This window comes from Coenobita brevimanus, chromosome 43 (assembly GCF_032717465.1).
Source record: "Coenobita brevimanus isolate Jiangsu-jjx chromosome 43, ASM3271746v2, whole genome shotgun sequence".
Lineage (NCBI taxonomy): Eukaryota > Metazoa > Arthropoda > Malacostraca > Decapoda > Coenobitidae > Coenobita > Coenobita brevimanus.
In genome coordinates this window covers 25,468,626-25,492,287 of record NC_136996.1, presented here as the reverse complement: position 1 = coordinate 25,492,287, position 23,662 = coordinate 25,468,626, and the positions used below count along the sequence as shown (strand labels likewise).

The following is a 23,662-nucleotide window of genomic DNA, read 5'->3' as shown; positions in this document are numbered from 1 at the left end:
TACCTACCTACCTACCTACCTACCTACCTGTCTATCACTCTGTCTATGCGCCTACCTAAGTTATGTCTTCTATTCTTATCTGTATCTGCCTTTTAGTACTTAGCCATCAGTGTGTCCATGTAGCTACATCTCAGCCTATATCCCTGTCACCAAATATCTGTCTCACAGTCTAGCTCTTTATCTATGTATCTATCTATCTGTATTGCATATTTACCTCTGGTCTGCTTTTCCTAAGAGTCCCAATACTGTCATTATTTATTACACAAATTTTCTTTTATTCTTTTGTGCTTATCTCCTCTTATTCCCATGTCTTCTGTTATTCTCTTGTTATTATCGCGTTACATATTGTTTAGTACCTTACACACAAATAGTATAATGTCTTACTTGGATATGATTTTCGTCCTTTAGCAGCCTGTTTCCCTTCGTTCAGTAGCAGAATAAGACTTACTATGGAACTGCATCTTTTCCACACCACTTCTTCGTGGCTAGCCCCATAATCGTGTAAACTTCTTGTTATATCTCAGCATGGAAGACAGGGAGATGACAATTTTACGCTTAGTTAAGGTGAACAGAGTATAGTTTCTTAAGTGTTCTCCCTCTCATCACTGCCTGGCTGCATCCTGTTAGAGTAATCGGGTATGGTGGTGGCTGGGCCGTGTCGTGCTATGGCCCTGTTTCATTTCCCTGCACTTGTTATTAGTTTTGGTGTCCCTGGCGTCCCTCCAATCTTATATATCGCCTCAATTTCCTACACTAACCAGAAAAACGCAGAAAATATAAAATGAAAATAGGTGAAGCGAAAAAATCGAGGGAAATTGTTGTAAATGGGTTAAGGGAGGGAGAAGGAAAGGTGTGCGCGCGCATTTATATATATATATATATATATATATATATATATATATATATATATATATATATATATATATATATATATATATATATTCCAGATATATAGGTGCTTATATAATATAATCATACAACACTTAAATACACAGGTGTTTATATATGCACGAGTTGTATCCATTTGAATGAAGTGACTATATTATAGTATAATATGATCACCTCCCCCTCGCACTCACATTCCCCCAACCATCATCATCATCATCATCATCATCATCATCATCATCATCCAAAACTTAGTTCCCGATGATTCACATAGCAGAACTGCCAACTGAGTGCCCACTGACTCAATAACACATGCCATTATTGTATAACCAGCCTTAAAGCAGGACCGTAACTTGAAGACGGAGCAGAGACAGACCGAGATAAACGTTCCGAAACAAGGCGGAAATATACAGTATACTAGGGAGGCCAGTGTAGCACGGGGAGCAGGGACTGGTAGAAGGAGGGGCAGAACAACACCAATGGATCAATGTGGGAGAGTGTTTAGGAAGGGAGCTGTGTTTTGGGAGAAGTGGTCGTTGCTGAGTAGGGATGCATGCCTTGTAGTCCTTTTTATCGATATACTCCTCCTCAAGTAATGGAGCCTTGTAATAAAGAGATAGATAGAACGATAGACAGAGAGGAGAATTATATGAACAAATAGAAAGATTAATACAGGAGGTGAAACTAATAAATAGACAGGGAGATATACATGGAGACTTAGATACACAATAGGAGAAATAAACATATGGACGGGTGGAAAGGTAGAGATGAAGAAAAGATAGACAGAGAAACAAGGAGAGTTAGATGGATAGAGACAGATAGAGAGGAAGAAATAGATAGGCGAAATGTAGAGATGGAGAAAAGATAGATAGCGAAATAAAGATAATCAGATAGACAGAGAGAGATAGAGGGAGAAAGGAAGAAATAGATAGGTGAAAGATAGATGGAGATTGAGAAATGATAGTGACGTAAGGAGAGTTAGATAGAGAGAGAGACCATGAGGAAGAAATGGACAGGTAAAAAGATAAATACAGTACAAAAATATCAGCAGATCCTTGCTAATATTATCTCACTTCACCCTGCATATTAAAGGATGTAAACGAAATTAGTATCAATTTTATAATTAGAATACTATTAATACTCTCTCTCTCTCTTTCTCTCTCTCTCTCTCTCTCTCTCTCTCTCTCTCTCTCTCTCTCTCTCACACACACACACACACACACACACACACACACACACACACAAACCATCCTTCCCCCACACAAACTCACAAACCCTCCCTCACACCCACATATACGCACTCACAAACCATCCCTCCCACCCACATATACACACTCACAAACCCTCCCTTCCACCCACATATACACACTCACAAACCCTCCTTCCCACCCACATATACACACTCACAAACCCTCCCTTCCACCCACATATACACACCTACAAACCCTCCTTCCCACCCACATATACACACTCACAAACCCTCTATTTCTCCCCTTCTTTTTCACCCCCCCACAAACCCCCAACTCACCCCCACTAACTCCCCCTCTCTCTCTCTCTCTCTCCCACACAGTGATGGTGGTGGTGCGAATCGCGGTGCTATTGGCCTGGGGGTGCGTGGTGCCGGCCGCTTGGTGCCTGTCCCTGCCCCCCAACCCCGCACACCCCCACCCCGACCCCCTAGCCCACCCTCACCTGGGGCCCATCCTACCGCCAGACCTACCCAACGACTCAACCATCCCCTTGGACAGGTGAGTGGATAGATGGATAGATGGTTGAGTAGATATATGGATGGATAGATGGGCGGATAGATATATGCATGGATAGATGGTGGAAGGTAAGTGGATAGATGTATAGAGGTACAAATGGTTTACTCTTTGCTTCTGGGTAGGTGTGTGGGTTGATGGATAGATGGCAGATGAATGTATGAATAAATGTGGGACTGATGGATGGAGTGACAGGTAGACAGATGGAAGTTTACCGGATATAAGTACTGACCAATAAAAATACCCACTCATCTCTCTTGACAAGTGAGTGGATGGATGGATAGATAGATAGGTAGATACATGAATGGATAGATGATAGAAGGTAAGTGGACAGAGGAAGAGACAGGTAAATACATAACCGAGTCACTCTTTCCTCTGGACTGGAATGTAGACAGAGGGATAGATAGGCAGGTAGACATACAGATGGACAGGTGATGGAAGGTATAAGGATAGATGTATAGAGGAATAAACGACAGAGAGATAAAAAGACGGGATAATTTAATAGGTAGATTAATAGACGAGTAGAAATAAGGAGGGATAAATGATTGAAAGTGGGTAGAAATGCTGAGGAATTGATAAATGTACTGGGATAATAGATAAATGTACCCAACCCTTGCTGTTGGCGATTGGGTGAATAGAGGGATAGATGAATAGATAGATAAATAGACAAGATCGTTTGATAGAGAGACAAACAGACAGGTAAACACGCGAACAGATGAATGAGAGAAGATTAACGGAAATGTGTATAGAGAGCTCATTTTTTCCTGTAAAAGAGCATTTCCTTTTTTCAAGATTCTGACCTATGACTCATTTTTTTTTTACATGAGAAAAAAATAAATGCTCATATATGTTCAGTAAAACCACTTGTCAGCTGCAAGAATGAAATGAAATTGACCTCCCTGAGTTGTAGGATTTGATATTCTTATCACGTAAAAGAGTGGCTTTTTATTTTCACCAACGTTAACTTACCGATTTCACTCTATTTTTCTAAACTCTAAATTCTTATGGATGGATTCATAAATATTTTCGGTAATTGTTGTACCTCCTGTTTTCGAGGAACAAGTTAATTTTTTTTTACGTGTTGACTGCAGGAAGTTTTTGTGATTTGATTTCGACAGCAGTAAAGTGAAATGTAATACAGTTTTCTTTAGTTCCTTTCCAAGCGTTAACTGTGATATTTTGATAGTTTCTATTTTTTTCGGGGGGGAGGGGAGAACTCTAGGATTATCTCGAGCGTTGAATAATCGTCTGACATTAGTCGAAATACAGTATAATGGAAAACAGGTAATGCACAGTTAAGGTTTTACAGCTGATGATGTATAAAGAGTGAAAATTATTAATAGGAGAGCTGATGCTTGAGGCACTCCGTTAATTGCTTGCGGCCGGTCACATGTTTTTCCATTTATTATAATATCACCCATTGCACAACCATCAAAAGGTATGTATGGATCCAACAAACTGAATATGATTTTCAAATATCCCATTGTCAAAATATGAGGACATGGCAAATGAATGTGTGAGAGGTGTGAAGTTGATGAGCCTGGGGACTTGACAGGAGATCGGGTTGGTTGGATGAGGTTGCTATATTCGGAGATGCACATGACAACTCTCTGGCATCCCATTTTTAACATGATAGTCAGCGGATTGACTTTGTATGACAGATGTATGTGAAATGTAGCTAAAAGGAAAAAAAAAATGTGCTGATGGTTTGGCCTGTGATGTGGAGACAGGATTCCAACTTTAAATGTGTGTGAATGGCAGCAGCTGTTGACGGTTATCCCCGTGTTGTTCCTTCTCCTTCACTGCTTCTGGATCCTATCTCACCCCAGCACTAGATGGGAAAGAGACTGAAGATGATGCTAGAAATAAACTGAGGTCCACTTAACTATAATGGAACAGTGCTGATTGGATATCATAATCTTTTGCTTGTCAAGGAATGATATTGTTATATGCATTTTATAAACTCAACAGTTTGCATAATATTGAAGTAAATTGTGTTGCAATGTGTGGTTAAATTCTTATTACTTTTCTGCAAGAAACGGGGTACATTAGGCAGCTGCCCATGACAAGACTGAATAACATCTACCTCCAGGTTTTATTAAAAGAAAAAAGTTTGTCAGTGACATATGCTTAGAATTATAGGAGAGATATGGTCGTGCCCAGTTGATATATTATGGATGAATTTTTCAGGATGTTTAACTGCTTCGTATTTTTCACCTCATTTAAAGATAATTTATCATCGTATGGTACCTACAAGACAATCTGTGGTTTTATTGTCACGTTATCATTTGCTGCGAAAACAGAAACATTTGTTCAGCACTGACTCCGTTGCTCACGTGCCATTAACCCCTTCAGTATGGTGACGTCTTTTCCGTAGGTATTTCTTGATGCTGCAATACGGACTACAGGTTTAGGACAATTGCCCGATAGTGAGGAAACTCTGAACGTTTTACCTAATTCCACCATTTTGAAAAACAAAAATCTTCTGGACATCATATAAGCATCGGTCGGGGTTCAGAACACGATAGAGAAAACGAGATGACATATTATTTATTAATGTAAAAGGGGCTTATGTTGCCGGTGCTTGGCCAAGGAACCCATCAAGTGTCTTCCATAATAAACTGTTTAATATTTTATCTCTTCATAATATTCTCAAGTTGCTACAACCCTGTGCGTAGTGCGATAGGGTTATGGGTTTTGGCTTGGTTTGTCTGTCTGTTCTTGTTTGTCAGTTTCTCTGTTATCAACATTATGGAAAACTACTGATTGGAATTGCTCCGAATTTTGAATAATGATCCCGGGCCATCAGAAGAACAAATGGTTAAATTTGGAAATTGCCGTGTGTCAGAGGTCACAAGGCAAGAACGACTCCAGCAGGTTTGATTTTAAGCCAAACTTGGTGGAAAAGTTGGGGGTGACGAAAGAACGAAGTGCCTGCATTTTGAAAACAGTCGGACAAGTTGAAGGCCGCTGTGTGCGACCAAAGGTTCAGTCCTTGAAGTTAGAGAGTTTGGGTTCAATATGGATCAGACTTGGTGAAAGTGTGTTAAGGTCAGCCAAGGATAAAGTGAACCCCCCGCCCTTTTTTTTTTACAATAATGCGTAAAAAGGCTCTGGTCTGGGCAAGGTTAGTTTAAATACTTTTGATCCAATCGAACCAGACATGGTGATGGGTTTGAGGATCAGGCGGGAATGAAGTAATTCGACGCTGACAACGATCCGTTTAAGATGGTCTACAGGAGAAGGTCAGTGGTCAGGCTTTAGACCGATTATCGGGCGCGGGAGTTGCAATTTCTGAGAACTTTTTGTTGTTACTGCTGTGATCCCAGGCTCGTCTGCACCATCATGTCGAGATTATCTAGTCGAAATTGGAAATATAAATGTCTTTCTTTTTTTCTTTTTCATTTCTTTTTTTGCCAAGTATGGCTTTTTATCTGAAAGCTGGGTAATTAATCTTTTTCCTCGTTTAATCTGAGAGGAAGGACACCTGGACTGATGGATGGCTGGGATGATGGATGCAGGGCTGGATGGAGGTGACAAAAATTGGATGGATTGGTAGGTGGATGGAAATAGAATTGAACGTTGTATAATTTGTAGGTGGATGAATGGATGGATGGATCCGTAAGTACATGGATTTGTGGATGGAAGGACGTATGTATGGCTCCAACGATGGATGTATAAAAGGATGAAATAGTGGGCTGGATGGAGAGATGTATTCAAACATGCAAGGATAGACAGATTGGTGGTTAGACGGATGGATGTATGAACAGATGGAGTGATGGATGGTTGGATGGACAGACAGACAGAAGAGTGGGTGAATTCACGTCTACCCAAGGACGTCGTGACTTTATTATCGGTACTTTTTATTTTTTATTTTTCTTTAAGATAAAGTTAGATTTCTCGGGGTGAAAGTATTAATGGTGTCAATACCTGATCCCTCAAACTCTAAAACTCTCATACTGAATATAATGGTTCTGTTTTAGCAGTAGTAAAATATAAAATACGTCCGGCCAGTGAACGGATCAGAGGCAGTGGACTGAGACAGATCCGGATTTTGGCCTGCACGTTAATCCATCGGGGGAAGCATGGTCGGCTGCCTGTTGAGAGAGAGAAAGAGAGAGAGAGAGAGAGAGAGAGAGAGAGAGAGAGAGAGAGAGAGACAGACAGACAGACAGACAGACAGAGATGAAATACAAAGGGAAGCAAACAGCAGCAGACATAATGGTCTTTTGGATTTTTTTATTACATACAGTACCATGGATACAAAATGTCTTCCTTCCGTCAAAAACAAAATAATAAAACATGAAGGCTTACCCCTCTTCCCGGCAGATACCAGTCCTTCCAGTATAGGCGGTGAGATAAGGAGAAAAGAACCGCCAAGCAGCATCGAAAAATGGAAATGACTGAACATAAAACTACATTCTACACCAATGGTTCTTAACCTGGGGGGGGGGGGTCCTTGCTTCATGACGAAATCACTCAGCTTTGCAGCAGCAGGTTAGCTGTAGCTATTGCACTGGGATAGCACCTTCATTTCTCACCTGGAATCATATCAGCTATAGTGAAAGTGACGCCATTTATGCAACCATCTTATAAAATAACACACGAAAGAAGAAGGAGGAACCGTATATGAATTTCAAACCGCAGAGGCAAAAACAACGTTAAGAACTGTGGACTTCTCAGCCTGATGATTGGTTAGCGCTCTGTTTACTGTAACTAGTGGGGGTATTACTGGTTTTAATATTTTCCCTGATGTAAGTAAATATATTCCTTTGGGTTCACTTTACCGAGGCTGGCAGTGTAAGCAGAAGGTTATTCTTGCTTTGTTGAATAATGGTTCAGTTCTCCGTGAAGGTGTTGATGTTATTTTTTTTATCCTCAAGAATTTTTTGTGGCCAGATAATTATGATTAAAAAATTTCTTGGCGGAAAGACAACTCTTGATCTTGCTATTCCACTATTTAGGTTAATTCTTTCAGGCTGGCTGCTACGAATCACTTCATCTTCCCTGACAATTTTGTTAATATTAGCGTGAGATATCCCCGCGTATCAGTTGCATCCCGTGTTTGAGTAAACTGATTTCGATCATTACTGCATAAATTTGCTGTTGCCCACTTATTTATTTTAAAATCAGATTTACTGCAGTATGGAATTGTCTCGTAAAAATAATTAATAGCGCCATCACTGAAAATATTGCTGAATGTTAATGGAAGATGATAACTAGGACTAATTCATCTGCCAGCATCTACTGCAATTAACTAAGTCTTCTGGTGTAGTCGAAGACAAACTCCAAGATATTTGCCTACGCGTTGGCTGCCCTGCAAGTTGTTGTGATGAACTTTCGTGGAAGTTGGTGTACAAGTGTGTGAGGAGGAGGGAACGGGAGAAGAAAACTGGAGGGAAGGGAAGGGAAGGGGGAGTGGAGGGGAATGGAAGGTCGTGAAAGTGAGAGGGAGGAGGGAAGAGAAGGAGAGAGAAGAAGGACAAGCAGGGGATGGGAAAATGGAGGGAAGGAAGGGGACAGGAGGATGTGGGAAGGAGGAAAGAAAAGAAGTGAGAGAAGAAAGGAAAAAAGGAGAGGAAGAGATTGTAAGAGAACTGAGAAGAGGGAAGGGAAGGGAAGGAGAGGAAGAGAGAGGAGAAGAGAAGAGGCGTGAAAGGGGAAGGAAGAGATAAGATGAGGAGGGTGGGCGTCGAAAAAAGAAGTGAGAAATGAGGGGACAGAAGAGGCGGGTAAGGGAGAGGATGGGAGTAGTCAAGAAGAGGGTTGGGGAGTTTAGGAGAGAGGTGGGGAGAGGAAGAGCCACGAAATAGAGTAAAGAGGAGAAAGAAAAACATGAAGGAGGCGAGAGGAGTTGGGGAGAGGAATGGGAGGGAAAAGGGGGGAAGGAAGAGAGGAGGGAAAGAAAGTGGGAGCAAACGGAAGAGTGAAGGAGAGGGTAGAGGAGAGGACGAAAGAAATGTAAGGAAGCTGAAAAAATGAAATTGAAAAGAAGGGGAGAAGAGAGGGGCGATGGAGAGGAGGAGGGAATGTAAAGAGAACCAAGAGGAATGATGATGGGATAAGAGAGAAGTGGATGAGAAGAAAGTGCAAGATGGAGAGGGAAGAAAGTGAGACGAGATAGGAAAACAAGAGGAGAAGAAGAAGGGGCGGGGAAGGAAGTTAATGGGAGAGGGAAGGGAAAGGGAAAGAGATGGAGCAAGGCAGAATGAGAGGAAGGGCGGAGTGGGAAAGGAAGAGGAGGGATGGAGGGAATAGAAGAGAACTGGAGAGAAGTGAGAAACTGGACACAAGAAGAAAAGAGGTCATGGAGAGAAGGAAACTGGGAGAGGAGGGAGAGAAAAAAGAAAGGGAATATGAAAGGATGGACGAGAAGGGTTGTGGAGAGATGGAACAGAGAGGGATGGACCTATGAATAGAAATGGGGATGTGGGGGTGATTATATAAACCGTGTATGTTACTGCTGAAGGAAAGGCAGGGGATTATAGGGAGAAGGGTTGGAGGAAGGGAGGAGGGGAAAGTGAAGGAAGAGGGGATGAGGAAGGTAAAGGAGGTGAAGGGGAGAATGAGGAGTTGAAGGGGAGGATGAGGGAGATAAAGAGAAGGAGGAAGGAGGTGAAGGGGAGGAAGGGGAAGCAAGAGTAAGGTGCGAGTATATAAAGGGATATGACAGGAGGAGCTGAGGCAAGGGGGGAGAGGGAGGGAAGAAGCGATGGGGAGGGAAAGAAGGACGGAGGTAGAAGTAAAGGTAAAGTGGGAGGCCAAGGGAGGGAAGAAAGGAGGGATGGGAGGTACAGGGTGGGGTAAGAAGGAAGGAGGGATATAGAGGGGAAATGGACGGAGGGAGGGAGGGAAGCGATAAGGAATGGGATGGAAGGAGAGAGGGGAGAAGTGAAGAAGAGGAATAAGGAGAAAGAGGGAGGGATTTGGGAAGAGAGGGAAGGAGGGATAAAGAGAAGGAAGGAGGGATAAAGGGACGAAAGGTGGGATAAAGGGAGGGATGGAGCGAGAATATAAAATGCTGACATCAAAATCTGTCCGAACTCTACAGCAAAAACAAACTAACAGAGCCAGCACGTGATTAAAACAGGGGAGGGGGGAACGTGGGGTACAAGCGAGGGGAAGAAGGGGATGGGGGACTTGGAGGGAGGGGAGAATGAACAGAAGTGAAGAGAGGAGATGAGGAGAGGAGAGAAAGGGTCGGGGTGGAAGGAAAGGGACGAGAGAATAGGTAAGAAAAATGCATCGAGGAGAATGAAGACTGAGATAGAAAGGAAGGAAGCAGTGAGAGAGAACACAGTAAGGAAGGCGGTTAGAGAGGAAGAGAAATAGAAAGATGAATGGGAGGGAGGTGAGGAGGGCTAAAGAAATGATTTAAAGAGGAGGAGAATAAATAGAGAGAGGGAAGGAGGAAGAGTAAAGAGGGAGTACAGAGGAAAGCAAACAACAACAGACTTAACGATCCTTTCCAGGAAGGAAGGAAGAGAAGAGGTAGAGAGGGGAAGGAGGAATGATGTAGGGAGAGAGGGGCTGGGATAACGAGGGAAGGAAGGAAAAAGTGACGAAGAGGAAAGAAGAGATAAAGAGGGGGAAAGGTGTAGAGAGGAGGAGGATTGATAGAGGGAGAAGAATGGAAGGAGAGTGTGAGGAAGGAAGGAGGGGTAGAGAGGGAGAGGAGAAAGGGTAGAGAGAGGAGATGTGAGGGGGGGGAGGAGAGGAGGTAGAGGTGCAGGGGGAATGGCAGACAGGGGTGGAGGGATAGGGAGGAAAGGAGGAAATGTAGAAAGAGGGAAAGGGAGAGGCAAACTGAGGAAGAGAGAGGGTATGAAACAATGCCCTGCTTAGGAAGAGTTTGCCTCAGGGACATGGGATAGGTCAGGGTAGGACGGCAGGACGATAGGCGGAAAGAGGGTACGGTGTGTGTGTGTGTGTGTGTGTGTGTGTGTGTGTGTGTGTGTGTGTGTGTGTGTGTGTGTGTGTGTGTGTGTGTGTGTGTGTGTGTGTGTGTGTGTGTGTGTGTGTGTGTGTGTGTGTGTGTGTGTGTATGAAGTACCTTTGGCATTAGGTGCGTAGCTAGATGTACCTTTCGATGTGGCCAGAACAAAAGGTTGTCAAAGCACTTCTGTCCTTATTCAGTAAGGATAAAGCGAGAGAAAAAAGTAAAGGTGAAAAAATGAGAGGTTTAACTGATCAGAGAGAGAGAGAGAGAGAGAGAGAGAGAGAGAGAGAGAGAGAGAGAGAGAGAGCAAAGAGTGAATGAAGAAGGAAAACAAGATAGAAAGGAAGACAGACAGTAGGAGACAAAGCAATAATAATATATCTTCATTAGTGAGCTCAGACTTTCCACAACACTCCAGCCTCGAAAGAAAAAAAATCTCAAGTTACAACAAAACAAACGCATTTCCCAGATACAGTATATATATATATATATATATATATATATATATATATATATATATATATATATATATATATATATTTCAGAGTTACAAAATAATGCACATATTCCTAAACTAAACACACACACACACACACACACACACACACACACACACACACACACACACACACACACACACACACACACACACACACACACACACACACACACACACACACACACACACACACACACACACACACACACAATCTCAAGTCTGAATATAAAACAGATGAAGGATTCTCGACAAAAACAAGAGAATAAAAACAGAAAACTTATTCCTCGTCTCAAAACCCCAAGTCTCCCAAACTTCCCCACTTAACAATCTCCCTGAAAAGAAAAAACGAAAATATTAAGAAAACTTCAGTCATCTTAAAAACTGTTCATCATTAACTTGGCATTCCGGACACGTAACAAGGTGCGCAAACAGGCTGCCTAACGAGCCTCAGCTGGCCATTTAGCGTGAGTCGTGATAAGAGAGGTTGGTGGGAACTTGGGCCAGCGGGAGAGGGTGCAGAATGGCCCACTGGGGAGCGAATTTGCATGAGTGGCTGTAAGAGAGAGAGAGAGAGAGAGAGAGAGAGAGAGAGAGAGATTCTGAGGGTGAGGGAGGGTGTGTAAGAGTGTGTGTGGAGGGGAGGTGGCGACGTGATGGAGAGGAGAATAAGATGTTGGCGAACGTATTTGCATGAGTGGCCGGGAAAGAGTTAGTGCTGGTGGGGGCTTGAGTGGCGTGTGAGAGGAATGTAAGAGGGTGTGCTTTGTGTGTGTATGTGTGTGTGTGTGTGTGTGTGTGTGTGTGTGTGTGTGTGTGTGTGTGTGTGTGTGTGTGTGTGTGTGTTTGGGGGAGGGTGGGTGTGTAGGAGCGTGTGAAAGGGGTGTGGTGGTGCGAAGGACTTTAAGAGGATCCTGAAAGGTGTGTAAGGGTACGGAAGAAGGGGAGAAGATATGGGCAGGACAAGGAGGGTGAGAGAATGCTTCAGAGGTTGAGAAGATAAAATAGTAAATGGTTTAATGCTTCACCTGACCAAATCATCCAGGTGATTCGAAAAGCTTATATAGAGGAAATTATAAGACCACATAAGTTTGTTTCTCATTTATAGAATATATTTCCTTCTTATATAAGTTCAAATATACCCCGATGTTTGCACCATTCATATCTGACACTGTTTTAACATTCCAGTGCTTTTTAATACTGAAAACAATGAGGAAGAAAGAGAGAGAGAGAGAGAGAGAGAGAGAGAGAGAGAGAGAGAGAGAGAGAGAGAGAGAGAGAGAGAGAGAGAGAGAGAGAGAGAGAGAGCAGGATAATATTAATAGTTGTGAGATTTACATTTTATCTCGGTACTAGATGTTAATTTAGAAGTTTCTTAAGTAGCGGAAAGTGTCATGATGATGATGATGGTGATGATGAGTGCGGCAAGGTGTAATGTTAAGCGGATTTATATGACGGAAGAGAGCTGTTAAGAATGAAAGACTGGAGGAGAAATTGTGAAAAAGATGTAAGTGACGTAATGAGATGTCACAGACTCCTTCACTTCACTACAATGGCGTCTCGTTTTAATATAGAGTTGTTATTACCAGTGGTTTTATCCGGCTCAGGGCAAAGGGGTTAGATATAGCCTTCATTAGCTCCTTCAGTGCCAAACGTCTCCCCTGTTTTAAATGAAATCTTCGAGAGAGAGAGAGAGAGAGAGAGAGAGAGAGAGAGAGAGAGAGAGAGAGAGAGAGAGAGAGAGAGACGTTTTACGTATTCTTCTTGTTTTACGTTATGCCTCTGTGGAAAAGACAGATAGACTGTACAAACAAACAGATAAATGGTTCGAGGCAGAGTAACGTACTCGTATAAATGGTTCGAGGTAGGCTGTCAACAAACAGACAGGTAAACAGATGGTCAGAGATAGATGGCCAGAAATAGATAAATGGTGAGACAGGTTTAGATCAGGCCCTCTCTATTACTCCCTTTAAAGGTCCAGTCACACTGCCCACCCATGTGTAAAAAGTCGGGATGAAACAGTTTCATATTATTAATTTGCAGGAGTACCCGGCATTGCCCGAGTAAAACGCTATGAGTGTGCATACCGGCATTTCCCTGGGCCCTAGACGGCCACTCTCCTTGTGCAAGAAGGCTCCCGGGGTCCTATTTTACCAGATAAACCCTTGTTCCGTTTTGAGCCCATTTCCCCAGGGATATATTTCCCACATACCTATACCTGTTCCTATCATGGATCTGTTTTCCCACTACCTATCCAGACTCCCATCAACCCTGCCAGCCCATCCCACCAGTCCGCCCACCCATCCTACCAGTTGTAGCTAATAGTGATATGATTGTTTGAAAAAGAAAAAAAAAATAGGGTAATTGGCTACCATATTTCCACCATGTTGACCTATTTATTTTCACCTAGTTCTAATTTCGTCATCACGGTCGCCACTTTAGCAACTGTAATGTACATATCTATCGTCGTAAAAAAATTTCACCTGTTACACCTGTTAAGAGAGTTCTGTATGTATCTTCTTTGATTTCCATAGAGGATATGCAGTCAGACAAACATAAAGACAAACTTTCTCATATATATATATATATATATATATATATATATATATATATATATATATATATATATATATATATATATATATATATATATGAACGAAAGGGACACGAAAGATTCGGGAAATTAACTATAGGAGGAAATAAAAGGTGTCTCTAAGATAGATATACTCGTCTCCTGTCAGTTAAATGATATTAGGTGGTTAAGCAAGTCATGGGAATTAGTCATTCACCACACTACCGCTCTCTTCGTCCTGTATGGGAAAGAAAATTCAGTGACCCAAACCACTTTTAACCTCACTAAATAAAGACATTCACGTCACATTCAGTAATTCACCAGTACTATACACTGTCAACCCTAAACCAGTCCACTTGCCAATAGCCTTTAGTCAGGCCAACATTTAATTAGCCTAATGACAAAAATCTGTGGGTTCCGGCAGTGCAGAGTGCTACATAGGCCTACAGTAGTCTCATGACTAGAAATGTTGTTCTCAAGTGACCAACATTAAAGACAGACGAGATGACAGGGCTGATAATATTATATCTCTTTGATGAAATGTTAATTTGAGCAGTGTAACACCTACTAGAGTAGCCAGAAAAATTAGTGATTTCTCTTAATCAGTTTTTCGCTTCATAAACACGAAGTGAATAGGTTGGTATTTTATCATACCATGGATTCTGTAAAGAAAACGGTACATAATACACCTGTCTTAAGGTATGACCATAATAGCTAAACATCATATAAGTAGACAGCTTTGTGAAATATTAATTCGAACCATACTGTGAAAGTAATTCTTCCAGTATCGTAAATAATACTATTACGTATTTTTGGGCGGGTCACTGAACCCTTAGTGGCGGAAGTCACTGGGGTCCACACCACAGCTCGTCACGGTCTAGATTAGGACCGTGGTCCTCCATTCGAGTACAAATGGTCTAGATAATGGATCACAGAGAGACAGATGGAGGGAAAGATAGATAGACGGGCTGATCTACAGGTGTTCACAGATGCACACAGGTATGTAGATGGATAGATAGATAGACAGGTAAATAGACAGACAGGTGGATGCATGAACAGACATATGATAAAAGATATGTATTGAGATATACTCATAGTTCGATGGAAACAGATAGATAAACAGATAAACAAGGAGATGATCTGACAGACAGATAAGTAAGTGGTCAAGAAGACAGACAGATACAAACCGATAGATTACTTAGACAGATGGCCAGATAGATAGTCACAGATATTGACATGGGGCTAGACAGATAGATACACAGATGTTCATATCAAGCCAGCCAGACAGACAGATCGACAGACAGACTCAAAGGGAGACTGGATTCAGAGTTTTAAGAGTGTGAGTTAAGACAGAAGAGAAGGCACGAATGCAAGTCAAAAAGGATCCACTCAGACCCTAACCCCATTGAATTTCGCCCGCCCTTTCATCTCCTTTGTTCAATTAGGATCTTTTTTTATTAAGCATTCAGGCGATTTGGCCTTCTTTGATTGTGATTTTCCTTTGCTTGCTCTACTTCTCTTTCTTCTCCCCTCCTCTCTGTCTTCTCTCTCCTTGCCATTTCCCTTCGTCTTTTCCTTTTCTAAAAATTGCAGTATAGTTGTGAAAGTATATGTACGGATGCGGTCTAAAAAAAAAAAAAAAAGACACAACAAACGGAGGAATAGCTACATCAAGAATCGTCCTGCAGAAAAAAAAAATGCTCCTCAAAGTTGTAATGTCACCAAAACCAAAAGGGAAAAAAAAGATATAGTCGTCTTCGAAATGCTAATAAGTCAATCAGACAAAAGAAGATGAACCTTGAAATGCTTATTGCGAGCATCAGTATAGTAAATCCAAAGATATTTGAAGTTACGTATGAATGAAAAAAGTATAAGCTTTGACCATAGGCTTTATCAAATGAAGGGAATAATTACGTTGAAACCTGCAGGGAGGGTTTAGTGCTTGAGGGGGGAATCTTGCTTTTTCGTCCTTGTCTTCAACTCAGACACTACAGTTCTTTCACCTTAACCTGGCCCTAATTTTTGTAATTTTGTAGTTTATTCCTCGTAGTGTAGGGGCCGGAAAAAAAAAAAAATGGTACGGCTCTACATCCTTTCATAGTGTTTCTTTCGTGACTGGCATTTTATTCTAGTGTTAATATATTGTTGAAATCCTGCATTTAGTATGGAGACATTGTAATTTTACGCCAAAATAGAGTGAAAAGAGTATAGTTACCTAATTTAGAGCCTCGCTGGGCGTGTTGATGTTTGCTATCCTATTATATTCCTTGATATGCTTCCTTCAGGGTTCGTATTATCGGTTCTTTCTTACCCTCCTTCCTCCAGCCTCCTCCCAACCCTCCCGCTCTTTGCCACCTCTCTCCCACCCCTCTCTGACACCCATTCCATTTTTCAGCCCCATATTAATTGGTTAAAGGCGGAACTAGAATGGATGTGAAGCCAGTCGCATCAGCCAAGTTAAAAATGGGTCGAAATGAGGAGAGAGAGAGAGAGAGAGAGAGAGAGAGAGAGAGAGAGAGAGAGAGAAAGTTAAAATTTTTGCTCTAATGCTCTTAACCTTTCTGTAGGTGTCATGAGAGAGAGAGAGAGAGAGAGAGAGAGAGAGAGAGAGAGAGAGAGAGAGAGAGAGAGAGAGAGAGAGAGAGAGAGAGAGAGAGAGAGAGAGAGAGAGAGTTAAAATTTTTGCTCTAATGCTCTTAACCTTTCTGTAGGTGTCATGAGGGAGAGGGAGAGAGAGAGAGAGAGAGAGAGAGAGAGAGAGAGAGAGAGAGAGAAAGAGAGAGAGCAGGGTAAATACGTTTGCTGGGAAAGACGGGTAAAGAAAAGGGGAGACAGGAGGCGTAAGAGAGAGTGGGAGGTAAAGAGGTTAACAGCCATGAGTGGAAAGTGAGCGGGACAGAGGGAGGAGGGGAAAAGGAGGAGAGAGGGAGGAGAAGAAGAGGGGAGAGGAGGGGACCAAACAGCACATAAACTAATTAATCCATTCGAGGCTGTTTGATATAGGATCAGCTATGACTACTTGTTCGCTATACTATTAATGTAAAGTTTATATAACTGTGCCTAGGTAAACCCAGAGCCATGATGGGTTTTTAAAGGCAAACTGTACACACGTAGCCACTCAGATTTAACAGCCGACCTTCCCAATCTGGTTGAGAACGGTGTCCTCTGAGGGGGTGCTTTGCCGACAGAGGGACGCTGTGAAACGTATGTGGTTACCTATGATTTTATCGTCTTACTATGCTACTGACACTGAGTTTGTACGATTTTATGAATGGATGTATAAATGCATGTGTGTATGTGTATGTATGCAAGCATACTCCAAATTCTGATAAACATTTAAACAAACCTTTTACATATATCTACTGGGGTTTAATAGCTAACATTCCGAGTACGATTCAAACGCAAACCCGGAGGAGCAAGAGCCAATGAAAACAGTGAGTAAAAGGGCTTGTTCGTTCTGTACGTCAACGACAAGGATAGTAGAGTAGGAAGGAGGACGAGTAGCTGGGAGGAGGAGGTTGGGGAGGAGAGGACGAGAATTAGAAGGGTAAGAAGAGGTGGTGATGAGAGGAGGACGAGGAATAAAGGATGGATAGACAGAAGGAAAAGCGATGTGAGACGGACAAGGCCTGAGTGGGATGAAGACTGGAAGGAAAAGTGTGAGGAGGAGGAGGTGGAGAAGGAGAAGGGGATACTGTACGAGAGAGAGAGAGAGAGAGAGAGAGAGAGAGAGAGAGAGAGAGAGAGAGAGAGAGAGAGAGAGAGAGAGAGAGAGAGAGAGAGCTGCGGTAAGTGCCAGTGGGATGGACTGATTGAGATGAGAGGTATCAAAAGGAGAGACAAACAATAGAGCACAAAGAACAAAAACAAGTACAAACAAAAGCAGCGAAAAGCAAGGCAGCCAATTAAGGACATGGGTACACCAGTTTTCATACATACATACATGCATACATACATACATACATACAATCATAAATACATACATACAAATGCATTCAGTCCTAAACACAAGCATATTCACTTACATACCGTTACGTAAGTCTGCCTTTGTAGCCCTACACTCAAAGTCCTATAAGCATACGTAGTCGTACAGCCTTACAGGCATAAACAGTCATATTCATAACTACACACATGCATACATACGAGTACATATCCATACATGCATTCATATAGTCCTTCACTGGTGCACACAGTGCTACATAGTGATTTATTTACAGTGTAGTTATACAAATACGAATATGTATGGTTATGCTGAGAGTCTCTTAAAATTGTCTCTTCAAGGGTAAAAAAAGAAAAAGAAAATAAAATAAAGAGAAGAACAAAGTCATAATCAAGCTCCGGTCACTTGGCTATACCTGGACGTTCAGATGACTGAAGGTCATAGGTATTTAGAAAAGCTTTTAATAAGACATTTCCAGAATTGATCTGTTGAATATAGCAGTACATTGGAGCGGTGGATAATAGAGGAACTTAAGTGCGTAGCTAGACGGTTGCTGCATGCCCACCGCAGGGTGGAAGGGATGTAGGTCAGCAGTAACCACTGAACAGGTGACACACACACACACACACACACACACACACACACACACACACACGAGAGAGAGAGAGAGAGAGAGAGAGAGAGAGAGAGAGAGAGAGAGAGAGAGAGAGAGAGAGAGTACAGTACAGAATGGGGAGAGAAAGTAAGACCAAATTACGATAAATTTCGAACTTAGTAAAGTACGGTACACAGAAAGTGAAAGAGTACCTGAGAGTTAAGTGACATCCGGGAAAACACGATATTACATAAACAAAGACTAATAGTGAGTTAAGGGAAACCCCGATAAAACGAGACCAATTACTAGCATACGAGTACACAGACAGACAGAAAATGACAGAATTACCACAAATTTCAATAAATCATGAGAAATTACGAGAGGGACATAGATTCCAGGCAGATCAATAATGTAAGAGATAAGGAGACAGTGTATTTACAGGCACACACATTGCATATACTCACTCCACTTTCATTAAATATCGCCATTACCACTACTGTTACGTTCAGCAGCTTTTAACTGGATTAAGTTGGGCCCGGTTCGATCACAGATTTTTTTAAAGATACATTAATCCGCCCCATAGTTAGAGAGCAACAACAACAACAACAACAACAACGACAACAATGATAATAATAATAATAATAATAATAATAATAATAACAATAATGTTGATGATGATGATGATGATGATGAGGAGGAGGTGGAGAGAAGCAAAAGAAGCATAGGAGATGCAGAGCAGTAAAATAACTTTGAAAATATAAGTACAGTAATAAGAAAGGGGAGCATCAGTAACAAAGACAAAACAAGAAATATGAAGGAAGAGGAAGTGAAAGATGAGATGTGAGAAGGAACGAAAAATAAGAAAGAAAAATGTTAAGGAGAAAGTGTAGTATGACAATCCCAGCACACACACATACACACACACACACACACACACACACACACACACACACACACACACACACACACACACACACACACACACACACACACACACAGCGATACCTAAGTCAGAATATTAATTAGTAGCAATGTGGCCTGCTTCCCCTGCCACCACTCTAACTCTGCCTAACTACGATAGCAATGCCACAAACTATTTGGAGGCGTGGGGGTGGGGGCTTCGGTTAGGCTAAGATGCTAACTTTCTCACTCTCCCCACATGCTTCATTAGGGAACAGGAAACTCTCCGTCTCTGCAGTAATTAAATCCTTAACCATTTAGCGGACAATGTATCACTTGTGCATTTTGTTCTGGTTATTGGAGTGACCGGCGGTCGGGTTCGTCAGTTGTTCGGCTACCAGTTTTCCTGACCCGGGTTCAGTCCCAATAGGGGACGCACATTTAAAAGCTGCAATAGTATGATCTTTCATGTGTTCACACGTGTTCACACCCCGTCGAGGTTCGCTTGATGCACCAGCCTTAGGAGGTGATTCAAGGGGTAATTTTGGTTAAAAGATCTTATATCGGCATGTGTTCATTTCTTACCACTTATGAAATTTCAGTTACTGATGACCACATGGGCCAAAATTATCTCCCTCACAACTGTTTCTTAAGGTCATCAGGAACTGTGGCTCCATAACGGTTGAGTATTGGACCTACGTTGATATAGCACTTTTTACTCAGTTAGCCGTAAAAACACCTCGTGAAGCTAATGCGGGAAATCCAGGGACAGCCTGTACAGTATATTTTCTCCCTCACAAACAAAACCCCCTCAGGACAAGATCAAATTGTACTTCTCACCCTCACTCCAAAAGCCTTCTATCCACGTGTGAAGCACTGAGCGGAGGCGGAGCCATTTCTGACTGACAAAGTATTTGCCTGCACCACGAATCAGTTGCCCATCAATATCCATAAACACGGCTTGAAAGTGTACGAGTATAGTAGACATGCACACCAATCAAGCGTGTGCAAGCCACCCGTTGCAATATATATATATATATATATATATATATATATATATATATATATATATATATATATATATATATATATATATATATATATATATATATATATATATAAATATCTGGTTGGTTACCACCAGGCGCTTTTTTTAAGCCGAGGAAAACCCCGTCCCTCTAAAGGGGTAAGAATCCATTATGATTAACCCTTCGCTGGGCAGGGGCAGTCTTTTGTAATTATATTCCATCTGCCACCAGACGAATTTACTCAACTGAGAGAAACCCATCACCTACAAAGGGTTTTAAAGCTATGCATAAATTTTACTGGAGTCAAAGGTTAGGTATAGCAAAAGTAACTCTTCCTACCCGCAAAAAGTGGTATAAGGATCCTCGCAGTTCCTACTGCGCAAGGGAGGGAGATGTAAAGTTGTTTCTCTTATACTTCATTTCCCAGCAAAATATTAGCAAAACTTCAAAGCAGCCAGCTAGTGCATAGCTCCGCTAAAAAGGATGCGGATCCGACCCAAAATTTAATTAATTCGTTCTTGGTCCATGGCCAACCTTTCCGCAAAATTCATTGAGAACTTTTGGAGATATTGTGTGGGATATTCCGGATGCGAATCCGGATCCCCCTTCAAAATTTAATCGTCTCTTCCTTGGCCCATGGCCCACCCTTCCACACAGTTTCATCAAAATCCGTTCATAACTTTTTCAGTAATGATGCTAACAGATAGATAAACACAAACAAACCAACGCCATCAAAAACATAACATACTTGGCGGAGGTAAAAAGAAACAAGAAAGGAAAAGAGAAAAGAAAGTGCTCGATTTCTTCCAACTTTTTTTTTTAAACTGAATATCAGACTCAGCTGATCATGATGATGATGATGGTGAAGATGATGTTGATGATGATAAAGGCATAACATAAATTTACTTCTTCCAGTGGAGGTAATCTCGTTACGATATTGGAAGATTATACATTTCTAATTACCCTGCTAAATGCATGGCTAATTTTTACAGTAATTACTGGTTAGGCAAGAGCAAGATGATAAGTATCCGTAATGTTTAAAGTATACAATATTCAGTGGCTAATTTCTAAGTGCTAAAGAGTAGTTACAGATACATTTTAGTTATTTAGATATTTAGAGAGAGAGAGAGAGAGAGAGAGAGAGAGAGAGAGAGAGAGAGAGAGAGAGAGAATGGAGAACATCTAATTTTGAAGGTACTGATGAGGGCTACAACTAACCCCGCCAATTGACCACTTGCAAGTTTTGAACTACAAGAAAGTTGGAAAATATTGACACTGGTAACTTTCGTATTACAGTATTGGCATGGGTAGCGTTTGAAAAAGTGAAATATTGTGTGAAAATATTTTTGACCTAATATCAAGAACTTGGTAAACACTGTTATGCCTCGATTTAGCCATGAATAAGAAAAATAATAAGCAATTTTTCAAACATTGTGGAACGATGGACGGTCTTTGATACTGTTCTTTCCTTACGGCTAAGCATAATGCCATTCAGCAGGTGCTGGGTATTATATCATAGCTATTTTCACGCGATATTTACACGTATCTGTTATAAACACGATTATACTGATACTGGGAAGGTTTTCAGAGTCAATATTTTCAGCTTCCTTCTGACTCGTAGCAAGTGGCTATTACAGAGACTATAAAAAGTTAATGGAAAAAAGGAGTGTTAAGAAGACAAGCATAAATTACGGTATGAATCAGGTTATTGTAGTGACGTGAGTGAAGGGTTAAATACCGCTTATATAACGGCGCTATCTCACGCTGTACCGAGATCCTGATGTATTTATAGCACATCCTTATCTCCGCTCTCACCCTGCCTTTGAAGTTAGGAGGAGGATAAAGAATGGCTTATCAAGTTTCGGATATGACGAAGGGATTATTGATTCTATGGACCGCATTCTCGTCCGCGACCACGTTTCCCGAACACTTCATCTTCAGCGAATTATTTTTCTTATGAAAGAAATTATGCCAACACACTGAACCTGTGCAGTAGTAGAAGGGGGCACAGGCGTCTGCACATCATCTATCCCTTAGCGATTTATTATGCATATTACACCACAATATTCACTTTTATGTTATCTGTAAATTTTTTAACATCGATATAGTTTGCCTCGGTAACGTAGGAGAGACAAAAATATGTAAAATAAATATCTGAGGAAGGGTTGCAACTAAGTCTTTCAGGCCACGTAGCATACAGCATTGTGAGTCACTGCCGCAGTGGTGTGCAGATAAGAGGTGATATGAGGCAGTGCTATTTGGAGGCGTATTATTGTCTCTTATTTCAGAATGACAGGCATCTTTTATCGCTCTGTTTTTTTTTCTTGGGTATCTGTATATATTCTTTCTCCTCCTCTCTCCTCAATATTGTCAGTCATTCCGCCATCACCCTCCTTCCCTTCTCTCTCTCTCTCTGTAATTTTTCTTTTCCAAGCTATCTTCTCTTCCTCTCTCTCCCTTCCCTCTCACATCTTTTTTTTTCCTTTCACATTTGTTCATCGATCATCTCCCTCACTCACTCTCTCACTCATGCTGTATGCTCTTAGCCCTTCAATACGATGACATTTTTTGCTTAAATCTTGCCTCTTACAGACGATTTTATTTAGCTTTGGAGACGTTACCTGCAAATAAGATAGTCTGGAGGCAGCGAGAGAGAGAGAGAGAGAGAGAGAGAGAGAGAGAGAGTGAGAGAGAGAGGAGTATCACCGGTTGATACTGGAGAGAAATATAGGACATGTTGTAGTGAAAGGGTTAAAAAGTTATGATTTCTTTTTTATGACTATGAATTTGTTGGTTGTAAACTTTATGATTATTCTAACTTTTATATATATATATCGATTTCAATATCAGTTACCTGTCTTTCCTAAGCTGTCTGCCTCTATTTTCTCTCCTCCCTCCTTCCCCCGCCATTTTCTCCTCTTAATTTTCTACTTCTCTGTCCCTTCTTTTCTCTCTTCTCTTTTTTCCCCTCTTCTACTCCCCTCCATTTGTCTACTTTCCCTCCTTCTCCTTTCTTCCATTTTCTTCCTTCTGCTTTCTTTTCTACCTCTCTTGACTTCCTTCTTCTCCCTTCCCCTTCCTTCTCTACGTCCTCCATCTTGATCTCCCCCTACCCTAAGCCCTCCTCCCTTCCCTCCCCATCCCTTCCTTCCTTTGTCTTCCATCTCTACACATTCTCACTTCCATCCCATTCCTTCAGTTTGCTGTCTCTCACTTCCCTATCCTTCCCTTTTCTCCTCAGCTCTTTCTTTCTACTGTTTTCCTCCCTTTACTGCCTCTCACCTCCTTTCCTTCCTTCCTCCCTTCCTTCCCCATCCTTTCTCTTACTTCCAGTCCCTTTCCTCCATTCCCTATCCCCTTTCTTTCCTCCCTTCCCTACCTCCGTAGTACCTTTCCTACAATTTTCCTTTTCTCCTTCCTCTACCTCTTTCCATTCCTCCCATCTCTATCTACTTCCATCCTTCCCTTCCTTCTCTATCTCCTTCCTCCCCTCCTCTCTTCTGTTTCTTCTTTTCTTTCTTCCCTTCTCTGTCTCTCCCTTTCT

General features: G+C 41.6%; 1 protein-coding gene across 1 annotated transcript in view; it reads left to right on the top strand.

Annotated features, from left to right (window-relative positions):
* The window catches only part of LOC145397750 (uncharacterized), a 241,050-nt gene that overhangs the window by 159,213 nt on the left and 58,175 nt on the right, over window positions 1–23,662 (top strand). The window contains exon 2 of the mRNA XM_080270772.1: window positions 2,456–2,633. Within this exon, the coding sequence (XP_080126898.1) occupies window positions 2,458–2,633 (176 nt within the window). The 5' untranslated portion in view covers window positions 2,456–2,457. The remainder of the gene's footprint in view (window positions 1–2,455; window positions 2,634–23,662) is intronic.